Source organism: Physeter macrocephalus, chromosome 20, assembly GCF_002837175.3.
Source record: "Physeter macrocephalus isolate SW-GA chromosome 20, ASM283717v5, whole genome shotgun sequence".
In the NCBI taxonomy this organism is placed as follows: Eukaryota; Metazoa; Chordata; class Mammalia; order Artiodactyla; family Physeteridae; genus Physeter; species Physeter macrocephalus.
Genome location: NC_041233.1, coordinates 37,733,238 through 37,747,936, shown reverse-complemented (window position 1 = coordinate 37,747,936; position 14,699 = coordinate 37,733,238). Strand labels below are relative to the sequence as shown.

At 42.6% G+C, this 14,699-nt stretch overlaps 1 protein-coding gene across 1 annotated transcript in view; it reads right to left on the bottom strand.

Moving 5' to 3' along the window:
* C20H10orf53 (chromosome 20 C10orf53 homolog) overlaps positions 1-8,090 on the bottom strand; it is a 9,834-nt gene extending 1,744 nt beyond the window's left edge. Inside the window, 1 exon segment of the mRNA XM_007130491.1 lies at positions 7,994-8,090. Coding sequence (XP_007130553.1) covers positions 7,994-8,090 — 97 coding nt within the window.
* Between the last annotated feature and the right edge of the window lie 6,609 nt (positions 8,091-14,699).

The following is a 14,699-nucleotide window of genomic DNA, read 5'->3' as shown; positions in this document are numbered from 1 at the left end:
GGGCCTCTCACTGTTGTGGCCTCTCCCGTTGCGGAGCACAGGCTCCGGACGCGCAGGCTCAGCGGCCATGGCTCACGGGCCCAGCCGCTCCGTGGCATGTGGGATCCTCCCGGACCGGGGCACAAACCCGTGTCCCCTGCATCGGCAGGCAGACTCTCAACCACTGCGCCACCAGGGAAGCCCTAAATTTTTAATAGCAAGAAAAATATTCGTAATATAAGCAAAAAATCAGGGTACATGTATAATATATATTAAAATATGTATTCAAGGACTTCCCTGGTGGTCCAGTGGTTAAGAATCCACCTGCCAATGCAGGGGACACGGGTTTGATCCCTGGTCTGGGAAGATCCCACATGCCGTGGACCAGCTAAGCCCGTGTGCCACAACTACCAAAGCCAGTGCGCTCTAGAGCTCACGCGCCACAACTACTGAGCTTGTGCTCCTAGAGCCCGTGCTCCGCCACAAGAGAAGCCACCGCAATGAGAAGCACGTGCACCTCAATGAAGAGTAACCCCTGCTCACTGCAGCTAGAGAAAGCCCACGCACAGCAGTGAAGATCCAGTGCAGCCTAAATAAATAAATAAAAAAAAATGTATTCAGTGCAATTAATGTGTATATATTAGGAAAAAAGAAAATATCCAGTGATTATCTCCCTGTGGTGAGATTATGAGAAACTTAAAAAAAATTTTTAGCATATTCTAGATTTTCTATAAAAATCAGGAAAAAATTTTTTTTAAAGCTAATGGACTAAATTTTTGTTCTCCCCTTTGGAATCTGCATTTTGGTTATTACTTACATTCAACAGCTCCTTTCCTAGAGATCAGCTATGGGAAAATTGTTAGATTTATTCTCTATTGTGGAAATGCAAGGGTATATGGGTTTAGGAGAAATGATATGCATGGAACAGCCTGGAGCTCTGTTTTCTCCAACACATTTCTCCCCATGTTTCCCGACATGTTCACCCTATAACCTCAGTGTTAGAGTTGGTTCACTAAATCACCACCTTTGGTAGTCTTCATTCGTTGGTGAGAATTGTGGTTAGAATGGAAAGAGAAATCAGATGGTGGGCATGTTTTTTAAAGTCTTAGCATTTCAATCAGTCCTATGTGGAGAAAAGCAAACAGCTATGTCAGTTAATTGCATTTAATTACAGAGACAATTGTTGTTTCAAAATGTTGCCATGTCCACTTCTTCATCTTTCAATCAGTTCAAGAACATCCAGCCCCAACTGTGAACATTTTAATTGCGTGATTTATTTCACTTCTGGAAAGGAACTTCAAAAAGCAACTCAGCGAGGATCTCCATTAACAAGATAGTGCTCCTTGGGCACCCAGTGGTGGCCCTAATTGTCCTTGTGACTGACTGCTAACACCTCTCTCTACAGAACACCGCATCTTTTTCTTTGGCATATTTATGTTATTGTATCCTATTTAAGTGTCTTGTTCTTAAACATTTTTAGAGGAAGGCACTCAGTTTGGACCAGTGACTTGTTTAAATGAAGCAGTCCACCCAGTTTGGAATGGTCAGTGAATCGTCCAGGGAGGCATGAAGGCAGTTTGTGGGCAGAGATTTCTGGGGATCAGATACTCCCCCAGCAGCGCCCCCTCTGGAGAGGGGAGTTATAGCCAGAGAGGGAAAAGCTGCAAGCTGGTAGGTAGGAGGCAATTTGGCCTCCATGATCTTGGCTTTGCATTGTCTGAAGACGCTCCTGGGACATGTACTTCAATTTGATTGGGAGAAATCAGGAACAAAACAGCTTCTCCATGCCCACATTACACCCCACCTCTGGGGGCAAGGTGCTACCTCTATTCTGATAACACACAATACCAGCTCTCTAAATCCTGGAGGTTCTGGAGAGAAGGGGTGCAGGCTCCACCTGGGGCCGGTCCCTGTGACCACAGTGTAAGGGCGGAGGGGCTCTGTAGAAGGAGACCCGGGAAGGTTTGTACCCCACAGCCTGCTATGGCTCTTTCCCTGCAGAGCACATCTCACCAAGCCTCATGTAACATCTGCGTTTGGGGTTTGTTTTATGAGAACAGCAGCACTCTTTCGTGGCAAGGTTTACCTAAGAAATAGGGTTTAATCCACCGAATAACCCACTCTATGGAGGTGGCGGCAGTGCCAAAAATGGGAATATGCCTCAACATCTGAGCAAATGAAGTCCCACAGGAAGAAACCCTCCTCAACAGAGCATGTCAGTCCTCACTTTGCCTTACAAAGCCCCGTGTCTCCTTCACTGATCACAGTCCATCCTCCCCCACCACCCCGGGCCTGGTGTTAATACAGCTTGTTGAATAAACAAGCTCCTAATGGCGCCGGGCACCTCCAACGACTCTTTTGGACCCCGAGTGACGTAAATCTGAGTCTTAGTAAAGCGATAAGCCACTCTGAGTCTACTTTATCTACTCATGCTCAGGATGCCTGTCCCCTTCTCACCACTCCAGGATGTGTTGAGCCCAGCTGTAGGGCAGCCAGTGCAGGCTTAAGGGATCAAACTCGGAGAAGCACCAGAATTCCTGCAGCTCATCCAAATGCCACCTCTCTACATGGAGGACCCATTTTTTTCCTATGAGCTGCTATGGGTTGTCTATTCAAAGAAAGGTCAGATAAATATACTCCATGCAACAAAGTCTTTGCAAAGGCAGTGGCTAAACTCCAGCATAAATCAACCAGAATCTGTAAGGCCACCCGCAGAAAGCCTGACTCTTTGAAGTGGCATCTCATTCTTCAAGGGGGATCTGGGTGAACTGGAGGGATATGGAAAAGCCTCCCTCTTCTCAGTACTGGTGGAATTGTGTGCCACCTGCAAATGATTTACATGTTCCTGGTTAGGAAGTCAAGGCAAACAGACAGGCATCTCCCCCTCCTCTGCTCGGCACAGATGCAAAACCAATGACTATTAACTAGTGTGTAGCTAATGCATAGCTAGGGACAGGAGGATGGTACACAGAGCAACTTAGCTCTGTGTTAGGATGGATTCTATTCTTATGAGTCTTTTCCTTTTTAGCAGGTCATTTGGCAGTCTTAAGTACAGCAGGCAAGGCACAACCATGGCGAGAGAAATTAACACTTCTTGTTAAGCATTAGTTAGTTTAATTTCATCAGTATTGAGGCCATAGTCAGGACATTTTTGCTAAGCTATTAAAATTCATGGGTAATAAAGAAAGAAATAAACTTTTCAGATTGCTTAAGGCATGGTAAGTTCAGGAGAGATCAGGCGTATTTCCAAAGCCAGCAGGGTTTCGGGAAATGATAAAGGGCTATGATTTTAAAAGAAATGCACAGAACTCAGAGGCAAATTTTACAAATGAGAGCCTGCAAATGCACCACTCTGTGCTTGGTGTGATGTGAGTTGGGTCTAAAGTGATGGGGGGAGTGTTGAACAGAGAAAGGGGAGCAGATGCTCCCTGCTTTGCTTCTGTTAACACCCCGACATTTGTCACCAGCCCTCAGTAAATGTTGGCTGCCAGTATTATATGAACTACCATTCAGGGATGTACAAAGCTAACTTTAAAAATCAACCACCTGCTGATACCTTGCAATACTCAAGTCTCCTTCAACCATAAAAATTCTCCCCTTGATCCTCTTAAAATACGCCTTCCCCTCCCCTACTGCGGGAAGAGCTGCCTGGGCTCTTTATTTCCTCATCTCTACCACTCCTTTACCTCCTGCAGTTGGAGCCTCTGCCCACTTTCTCCTGAACTTGCATCCTCAGAGGCGAAGACCGATTAGCACATTCAATGGCTCAACCAGTTCTCCCCCACCCTTCCAGCAGATTCTTGCTTCTTAAAACACTTGTGCTGGTAAAAACATATTTAAATTCTACAACTTTATCAGATTATAAATGTAATGCAGACTGATGGGTTCTTAAAAACCTTAAAAATTACAGAAAAGTAAAGGACACAGATTTTAAAATCGCCTATAATTCTTCCCCTCCCCTTCCTTTTGTCTTTTTCAGTGGAAGTGAGCTCATAGTGTACATAAAATTCAGGAATATGCTTTATTCCTTTAACACAATGGTTGTGGCAATCTAGCCCCATCGGTACACACAGATCTGCCGTGTTGCGTTTCATGTGACAGATGTACTGCAATATATCCAGTCATTCCTTTTTCCAGTTGTTTCCAATTTTTCAAGATGACCAAGGAATGCAGAAAATCTTCATGGGCATGTTTCCATGTACATGTGCGAGTTTTTATATATTTATGAAACTGAGAAATGGAGTAGCTGGATTCTACAGTATACAGTTAAATTTTAAGACACTGCCAGGTTGCCCCCCAAAGTTACTGTGCCAACTTCCCCTCCCATCACAGGTCTTTGGGAACACTCTTTCAATGTCCTTCATCGACCATGGATTTATCTTTTTCTAGAGATAACTCCTGCTAACAGTTTGGTGCCTATTAGCTATTTTCTTCTTGAAATCCTCATCTCACTTGCCTTCTGTACCTCCAGGTTCTCTCCTACCGTTGCAGTCCTCAGAGGGACCACTGCCCATGTCCTGTGGTCTGCCTGGTTCTGACTTTCCTTGCTTCTTCCACAGTCTCACCTTCTGTGGTTCCAGCGTTCGCTCCATGCAGGTTCATTTTAACTAGTATTTATCAGTCCTTCAGATATGCCAGGCACAATTCCATACTCTGGGACACAGCAGAGAACAGAACAGACAAGAATCCCTGAGCCCCTGAGGCATTCATCCCGGTAGGAGAGAAGGATAACAAGAGAAATAAGTGAAATATATGTTATGTTGGGTACTAATGAGCGCTAGGAAGAAATAAAAGAGGAGGGAAGGGAGATAAGGAAGAGGGAGGCTGAGGGAAGTGTCGACATTGTCAATGGAGATGCTCAAGGAAGACCTGTCTGTGAAGGTGACTTTTGAGAAAGACCTGAAGGCTGAGAGAGTAAAGAGAAAGAACCAGGGACTTCCCTGGTGGCGCAGTGGTTAAGAATCTGCCTGCCAATGCAGGGGACATGGGTTCGAGCCCTGGTCCAAGAGGGTAAGTAGCAACAGGGGGAAATGAAGTCAGGGAAGTCATCAGGAGCCTGGCAGGCCACTGCAGGAGCAACCAGAATGTTCTCTGAGGCAAGGGCCATGCTCTGATTCAGGTTTAATGGCATCAACTGGCTTTGAGAACATACTGCAGGGGACAAGGTGGTCGCAGGGGGCTCAGTGAGGAGGCCAGGGCGGTGATCCAGGCAAGACATGACTGCCGGTGGCTTGGACAAAGAGGCCGAGGGTGGTGGCAGGGAGGTTAAGGCGTGGTTGAATTCTGTCGGGATACTTTGAAGATAGGGCAACAGAATGTGCTGCTAGACTAGATGGGGAGCATGAGGGAAAGAAAGGAGAGAAAGATGCCTGCAAGGTTTTTGGCTTGATTAAGTGAAAGAATGGCGCTGCTATAAACCGAGATGGAAAAAATGCAGGAGGGACTGGTGAGTATTAGGAGGCTGGTTTAGATATTTTGGACATATTGGTCCGAGATGCCTATTAAGCATCCCAATGACAGTGAGAGGTCCTGACTGCAGATATATGATTTGCAAATCTTTTCTCCCATTCTATAGATTGTCTTTTCACTTTCTTAGTAGTGTCCTTCGATGCACAAGTTTTTAACTGTAATGAATTTCAATTGTTCTGTTTTTTGTTTTGTTGCCTATGCTTTTGGTGTTCAAGACATACTTGCCAAATCTAAGGTCATTCAGATTTGCCCCATGTTTCCTTCTAAGAGATGTTTAGTTTCTAAATTTAGACCTCTGATCAATTTTGAGTTAATTTTTATATATGGTATAAGGGTCTAACTTCATTCAAAAGATATTCATGTAGATATCCACTTTCCCCAGTACGAATTGTTAAAGAGAATGTTCTTTACGCATTGAATAGTCCTGACTCTCACGACAAAAGTCAATTGACTATAAAGGTGATGGTTTATTTCTAGACTCTCGATTCTATTCCATTGGTCTATATACTTATCCTTATGACAGGGATTACTGTAACTTTGAGTAAGTTATGAAATCAGCAAGTGTGATACCTCCAACTTTGTTCTTTCTCAAGATTGTTTGGGCTACTCTCAGTCCCTTGAAATTACCTATGAATTTTAGGATGTTTTTCCATTTCTGCAAAAATACCACCATTGAGATTTTGATAGGAATTGCATTGAATCTGTATACTTCTTTGGGAAGTATTGTCATCTTAATAATATTAAGTCTTTCAATCCATGCACATGGTATATTTTTCCATTTACTTAGGTTTTCTTTGATTTCTTTTAGCAATTTTTGTAGTTTTCAGCGTATAAGATTTGCACCTCCTTGGTTAGATCTGTTCATATGTGTTTTGTTCTTTTAGATGCTATTGTAAATGGAATTGTTAATTTCCTTTTGAGATGGTTCATCGCTAGTTACAGAATTACAATTGATTTTTTTTTTTTTTTTTGCGGTACGCGGGCCTCTCACTGCTGTGGCCTCTCCCACTGCGGAGCACAGGCTCCGGACGTGCAGGCCCAGCGGCCATGGCTCACGGGCCAAGCCGCTCCGCGGCACGTGGGATCCTCCCGGACCGGGGCACGAACCCGCGTCCCCTGCATCAGCAGGCGGACTCTAAACCACTGCGCCACCAGGGAAGCCCTACAATTGATTTTTGTGTGTTGATATTTTAAAATTAATTAATTACTTTTTGGCTGCATTGGGTCTTCGTTGCTGCGCGTGGGCTTTAGTTGCGGTGAGCGGGGGCTACTCTTTGTTGCGGAGCATGGGCTCTAGGCACGCAGGCTCAGTAGTTGTCGTGCACGGGCTTAGTTGCTCCGTGGCATGTGGGATCTTCCCGGACCAGGACTCGAACCCGTGTCCCCTGCATTGGCAAGCGGATTCTTAACCACTGCGCCACCAGGGAAGTCCTGTGTGTTGATTTTGTATAGTTAAACTGTGCTGATTTTTTAAATTAGTTCAAACAGTGTTTTTGTGAACTCTAGGGTTTTCTAGCCAGACACTGACTGGATCTGGAGCACAGCCCCCTGAACCTCGCCTCCCATCTCCATCCTCTTAGGGAGTACTGTTACTTTTACTTTAATCCACCACCCCTTCAAGGCTGTCCTGGTGCAAGCTACTGTCATCTCTCCCCTGGACTACCACAACAGTCTCTTGTCTCCCTGCTTCCATTCTTGGCCCCCTCTAATCTGTTCTACTCACAGCAGCCACAGTTTCATTCCCCTGCCTAATACTACACAGCCCTGCAGGATCTGGCCCCTGTCCACCTCTCTAGCCTCATCTTCCCATCAGTTCAACAAATACATAGGTCATTTCTTCATGCTTCCAGCCTTTGCAGATATTAGTCCCCCTACCCGGAATGCTCTTTTTCCTTTACCTGGTTAGCTTCTCCTCATTCTTTAAAGCTCAACTCAGAGGTAATTCAGGCAAGTAAACCTTTCCAGATCTCTCTCCTCTCCCCTCCAATTATGGCCAGTGGCAGGTCCCACTATGATTACCTTGGCACAGCTGTCAGTTAGCAGTCAACAATGACACAGTCACTTCAAGGTCACGTACCATGTTCACCAGTGTGTCCGCAGTACCTGGAAGAGTGTCCAACACATATTACTTGCTCAGTGAAGGTTTGTTGCGTGAATGGATGATCAAGGGACAGACTCTGCCATTTTTCAGCCACGTACCTTGGAAAAGTCACTTAATATTCCTGCTTCTCAGTTTCCCAATGTGTAAGGTACGGTATGTAATATTTTCTATACAGGTAATTTGCATTTACTACCCAGCACCCAGTGGGCTCACAGTGTATGTTTCTTCCTGCTCTAATATTGAGGCAGCAGAAGCCAGAGGAAGATGCTAAAACATCCTGCAGCTGTGGGGCTTAGGGCCGACTTTCCAGAGGAAGTAGCACGCGGTCTAGGTCTGAGGAATGAAGGAAGTCTAGGCAGAGGGCACAGCCTGCACAGATGCTCAGAGGCTGGGGTGCACCTGGGCACACTCAGCTGGGTGGCCCTTTGGCTCTCAGCTGCCTACCTAGCAGGCCCTCCAGGCGGTAGGTGCGGTGCTCCACTGACAGGCCGACTGAGCTGTACGGCCCCTAGGGCATGATGACGGACGCGTTCCTGGGCATGGCCGGGCCTCCTGCCGGGGTTGCGGGGCAATACACACTGCTAGGCAACTGCTTTTCAGGCCCTTGGGAATGGGCGTGGTCGTGCGTGGGTGGGCGGGGCCACGGAAGGTGGGCGTGGAGCTCGAAGATCCCCTGCACTCCAAGTCCTCTGCCAAGTGCCTGGCGTAGGGACTGGGGGTGAGGAGTCTCCCTTCTTGAATTCCTGCACCAACTACTGTGTGCCCGCTGCTGGGGTGCAAAAAGGCCACTTGCTCTCGTAACTGGCGCAGCCCGGTAAACACGGAATTTCAACTTGGTATGGCAAGTGTTAATGATAAATAACAACAGTAGCCAGCGTTTACAGCTAGTTACAGAAAGTATGTGTCAGGCGACAAGCTAAGCACCTTCCATGTTATCTCGTTTGATCATTTTACCGTTTCTATGAAATAGGTTGTAATTTGTATTTACAAAACTGAGTGTCAGAGGTGCCAAGTAACCTACCCAGGCAAGTCAGGCGTGTAGCATGGATTGGAAACCTTTGTAAGGTATGCATAGATGTCTTTTTATTTATCTTGCCTGGGGTTTGTTGGAACTCTTAAAACTTTGAATTTAAATCCTTCACCTGTTTTCGGAAAATTTTGAGCCATTATCTCTTCACATATTGCTTCTGTCCCATTTTCTCACTTTTCAGGGACTCCAGTTAAATGTATGTTAGACTTTCTCAATGTATTCTCACTGTATTCCTGCTGTATTCTTTGCACAGTCTCTTCTCTCCTGTGTTTTTCTCTCTTTCTTTCTTCCATGCTTCTTTTGGGATTGTATGTATGTGTGTATTCATGAATTGATTGATTGATTGATTCATTCATTCATTCATTTTTACCTGTAATCCATTTTAGTAATTTTTCTGCAGTTGTGTCTTAAATACTATCAAAGCCATTAATCTGGTTATTTCAGTTATTTATTTTTCAATTCAAGAGTTTTAGTTTGGTCCCTTTTCAAATTTGCTGTGCCACTTTTTATAGAGTTCAGTTTCTTGCCAAGTTTTTCAGTTTGGTTTTATCTTCTTGATCATAGTAAAAATACTTGTTTTATAGTCTGTGTTTGGGAATTCCACTCTGTGGAGACCCCATGTGTCTGTTTCTCTTTTTATTTCTGCTAGTTTCTGTCATTTTGTCTTGTCTCCTAGAGTGCTTGGTTTACTTTAATTGTGTACTGGACATAGTACTAGAAAAATTATTTGTAGAAATAATTTGAGGCCAAGAAAGATGTTATTTTCCTCTATAGATGACTTTATTTTTCACTTCTTGCCAGGTCCTGGTGGCACCAACAACCCAGGATCATCTAACACAATTTCAGGACTTGAGATTTTCTGAGCCGTCCAGATGGCCTGAAACTGGGCTGCAGTCCATGTGGAGGTTGGTTTATTTATATTTTTTCCTCATTTCTGTGGTGCAGTCTTTTTGGATCCTAGCCCAATGAGGATTGTAGATTACCAGGGTTCCCCCCCTTGGTGGTGTTAGACTCCAATTTTTGTAAGCCTAACTCTGCAAACTCCAAATTGCATCTCACCGTCTAGGTTCCCTATTCAATATTACTAGATAGTTCCAGAGAAAAAGTATCTCCAGTGCTATGCTTACTCTCATCCTCTTCCTCATCTTAATCCAGTTAGCTCTTTTCTGATTTTCAAGAAAATTTTAAAAAAACATATGTGACAGATTTTTAAAGATGTCTTATGTAGGAAGCATAGTCTGAATTAAACTACTCTACCATTATAAGAAACAGAGTTCACCCATTGAGAATTTCGCCGGAGTTGCATTGAATCTAGAAATCGATTTGGGGAAAACTGAATCTCTCTGACGCCTTCCTATTTATTATATTGAAATACCTCTCCTTTATTTAGATCTTCTTCAATGTCTTTAAGTGTAGTTTATTATTATCTGTGCATGGCTCTGCATGTCTTTTGTTAAATTTATTGCAAGTTTCTGTTGTAAGTCGTGTATTTCACGTTGTGATTTTATTGCTGTATAAAATGAAGTTGATTTTTATGTATTGATTTTATATAAGCTACCTTGACTGTTTCTTATGATTTCTATTAATTGTAGATTCTTTTGAGTTTTCTATGTAGACAATCACATTGTCTACAAACAATGATAAATTTATTTACTTGAGTAAGCCTTTCTTTTTTCCTTCTTATTGGACAGGCTAGAACCTCTAGTGAAATGATGAATAGAAGTGATAATACTGCCTATTGTCTCCTTACCCTGATTTTATTTTAGTTTTATTTTTTAAATATTTATTTATTTATTTTTGGCTGTGTTGGGTCTTAGCTGCGGCATGCAGGCTTCTCTCTAGTTGTGGTGCGTGGGCTCTAGAGTGCATGGGCTTAGTTGCCCCGCGCATGTGGGATCTTAGTTCCCCGACCAGGGATTGAACCCGGGTCCCCTGCATTGGAAGGCGGATTCTTAACCACTGGACCGCCAGGGAAGTCCCTTTACCCTGATTTTAAAGGATAGAAAACATTTCCAATATTTCACTATTTAGGATGATGTATAGTGTATGTTTTTGTAGATCTTTGTCAAGCTAAGTTCTTTTCTAATTCCATTTTACTATGAGTTTTTTAAAATTATGAATGAGTTTTTAAAAATTATGAATGAATTTTTTCATTCATAATTATGTTGAATTTTTTGAATGTATTTTAGTGATTTTAATGATTAGAATGATCCTATTATTTTTATTCTTTGGGCTGTTGATGAGTAAATGACATTTAGATATCTTCTAATATTAAAATACTTTTCATTCTTAGATAAACCTGAATTGATCATGGGTGTATTATTTCTTTTATATTCTGTTAGAATTTGTTTGCTAGTATTTCATTTAGGATTTTTGGATATATATGCATGAGATAAATGGGCCTGTAGTTTTTCTTTATCATATGTCCTAGTCTGGTTTGGATATTAAAGTTACACTGGCTTCAGAGAATAAATAAGGGAGTATAGAAGAAGAGGGAATATCCCTTTATTTATTTTGTATACAACTGAAATGAGCACTTCTTAGAAAGTTTGCTAGAACATGTCTATAAAATTTAATGTTCTTGACACCCCACTTTTTTCCCCTGAGTGGGAAGACTTTAAATTATCACTTTGGTTTAAGATTTATAAGACTATCCAGAAATTTTATTTCTTCTTACATCAGTTTTAGTCAATTATATTTTTCTAAGAATTTTTCTGTTTTTAATCTGTTTTTAAATTTATTGCCGTAAAGTGGTTGATGTGTTTTTGTTATCATTTTATCATCTACTTTATTGTAGTTATGTCAGCTTTTTATTCATAATATTATTTATTTCTGACCTTCTCTTTTTATTTTATTGGTTTTACCAGAGACTTGTCTATTTTGTTAGTCTTTTCAAAGAACCAACTTTTCCTTTATTTAGCTTCTCTATTGTTTTTTGCTTTCTCTTTCACTGAGAGCTGTTTTTATCTTTATTACTTTCTTTGAGTTTACTGTTCCTTCTGCTTTCTTTGAGTCTATTGTTTGGTCCTTTTTTCTTACTTTTAAAGTTACACTCAGCTCATCAATCTTGAGTCTTTCCTCTTTTCTGAAGTAAGTATAAATTTCCCTCAAAGTATCGCTTTTGCTGTATCCCAGAGGTTTTGATATGAAGTATCTTTATTATCATCCTGCTCTAAGTATTTTAAAATTTCCATTGTTATCTCTTTTTTGACCATGAGTTTTAGAATGGTGTGTTTTCTGGATTTTGTAATATTCTTAGCCATTTTCTCTTTGAATAAGTGCTTTCCCCCCACTGTATCTAATCTCTCCTTTGTGAACTTCTATATGTATCTCTCCTGTATTTTTATTTTTTTATAATGTTAAACACATCTATTTCATGGCTTCTCTTTGAGTCATCTCTTTTCTCCAGCCTTTGTGATATTATTCACCTATTTCGTTTATCTGCTGCTTTCCCTCCTGTGAGCCATTTCTTGTGCTGTTTGTATTTTTTGACTGTGAGCTCATCTTTAATGGAGTGTTTTCCCCCTGGGGGTTTGGTGCGTCCAGGGTTGTGGAGAGTGGTTTTGTACTTGATTCTGCTGAGGCCCTTTGGATCTTACTAACCCAGGCAATTTAAATAAATTATTGGCTTGGAATTCCTGCTTTACAGATAAGGTGTATACATTCAAATTCTACATCCACATGTGGCATAAGCTTATAATTATATTTCTCATGGATGTCTTTTTTCCACCATCTGCAGCCCTGAGTGAATGGCATGGTTCCTTAATGCTCCCCTGGGCTGATGGGAAGAGTGTTTCTAGTCCTTTTTAGAAAAGTGTTGGGATACCCCTCTGAGGTTCTGGTTTTGTGAGGGGTGTTTAGCTGTATCTCCCACCTTGGCTGGGCTGAGGTTATGTCCTGTCAACTTGCAGGGGTGGAAAAGCCCACTGTCAACCACTGGAGTCTGTGTCTGGTCCGACATACCTTTAGCTCCCACTCACTGCTCTGTTTTGAACAGCCTTTTTTTCTGGAATGTGGGGATTTATTTTTTTTCTTTTGAACTTGACTATATGTTTAAGATTTCCTTCCTCTTTGTGTGTATGTTTTTATAGGTAGAAGGGGCCCTTCTGTATCAGCTCAGCCTGCCCTTTTGCAGCTCCTTAAATATAAGAACTAGAGACCAAGGACGGAATCCTGGGGTCCAACGATATAAAAGGAACAGAAATAGGAAGTGAAATCCCACAAGGAGATGGAAGAAGCAGTAAGAAAAGAACAAGGAGAGAGCTGGTCCTTCGGAAACGAGGGAGAACAGGGCTTTGAGAAAGGTGAGGCCAGCTTTTCCCCCAGATGCCATACTGTTCATCCTGCAGACTCAAGAGGCCTCTTTGGAAAGAAAACTCAGAGAAACATAAAAGCAGGGAGACTGCCTGAATTTATAAAGGGAAACCAAGGTCCTGGTTCTCTCTCTACCCCCAAGAAGAACTGCTTAGGAGTAATTTGGAAACTCGTGGTTGCTCTTGAGAACCTAGGAAGGACTCCCCCTTACATTTTTACCTGAATGTACCAATGGCTACCTCTCAGGACCTTCAGAGACAACAAGGAGGGGGTGGCATTATTTTTCATGTTGGAGGTTGGCTTGCCTGTTGGTACTCTTCTCTGTCACCTATAGATTGTTATTTTGGGGCCACATGTGATATATGTGATCAATAAGAGCAAACCCACGTTGCTTTCCTCCTGTTCCTTCCTATCCCCTCCATTGCTCCTGGAATATTCTTAGCCATTGTCTTTTTGGATAATGCTTTTCTGCATCCCAGTCACACAAATTCATACACTTTAAGGTTCGATTTGGGCTTCTATTTGAAGGAATCTCAGCTCTGGTTCTGTGGATCCTTGGGGCTGTGGAGGGGATGTTGCAGCTGGGAATATACCTGTGCAGGGTGTAGAGCCGTGCAGGGTGCAGGAAACCTGTGTGCACATGTACCTGTGAGCCTGCAGTAAGGATGTTAAGTTTTTACATCACTTCTAAGTTTTCAAACAGTGACCATCTTCTGTCATCTTGCTACAACCCTGGAAATGGGTAGTGCTGATATCAACATCCCCATTTTACAGGTGAGGGAACTGAGGGCAAGAGAGGTGAAAGTGACATCCCCAAAGTCATTCTGTCTCTAACAGCAAGCTAGAGATAGAGCTGGGGCTCCAGTTTAGGCATCCCACCTCTGAGCCTGGTGCTTTTCCCTCCACTTCATTCTGCTTATGCATGTTCGTGCAGGCTTAAGTGGAAACACCCATCTCTACACCCAGGTTTCTGCCAACCTGATCACAAACATCCTGTGAAGCCTCTCTGACCCTCACCCCCACCCCGTGGTGGCATGCCACACACTAGGAGTGACTAAGTTCCTTCCTCCCTTTTCTCTCCCAACCCCTGTCTTTGAGACATCTGCCAGTACTGCTGTCAGACCTCAGAGGCGAATGAATTGTTGACCCAGCTCACAGAATTTACTACAGAATTTTTATAGCATTTCTGGGTAGAAACAATAGCCAACACCATCTTTCTTGGCATTACTTTTTATTGAATACAGACTTACAGTCTTTAAATAATTTGAATATAGTGCTTTCAATATACAGTTCTTTAGTCATACATATATTTCTGTAGAGCACAAAACTGTAACCTAAAATTCAAAGGCTATAAATACACATGTACATATCGCCATAAATCTAGAACTATTTTATAAAAATAGAACTCAAATATCAACTTTATATATTTTGGAAACTTAGCAATATTGTAAGGTGGCCACATACATTTTTATTATGCATCACTGTCCCCCAAATGTCTGTCTCCAAGTTTCATTTTCCATCCCTTTGGGGACACTTGGAACAGACTCCTTTACCAGGGTCCCCACAGAGATGCCCATGGCCATGGCTCAGCATTGCCTTTACATAAAGGCTCAGTGCACCCACCTGTTCTTGGAGGGGGAAGACCAGCTTCCAGCCCCGTCCTCAGAGGGAGGAGGTGTTCCCTCCAGCCAAATGTCTGCCATGCACACATAGTTGATATCTGAATATACGGAGTCAGGTTCCTTTCCCTATGCTCAGAGAATGGCAGATATGAGTTTGGTTCTGTCAAATCAGTGTAGAAACTTT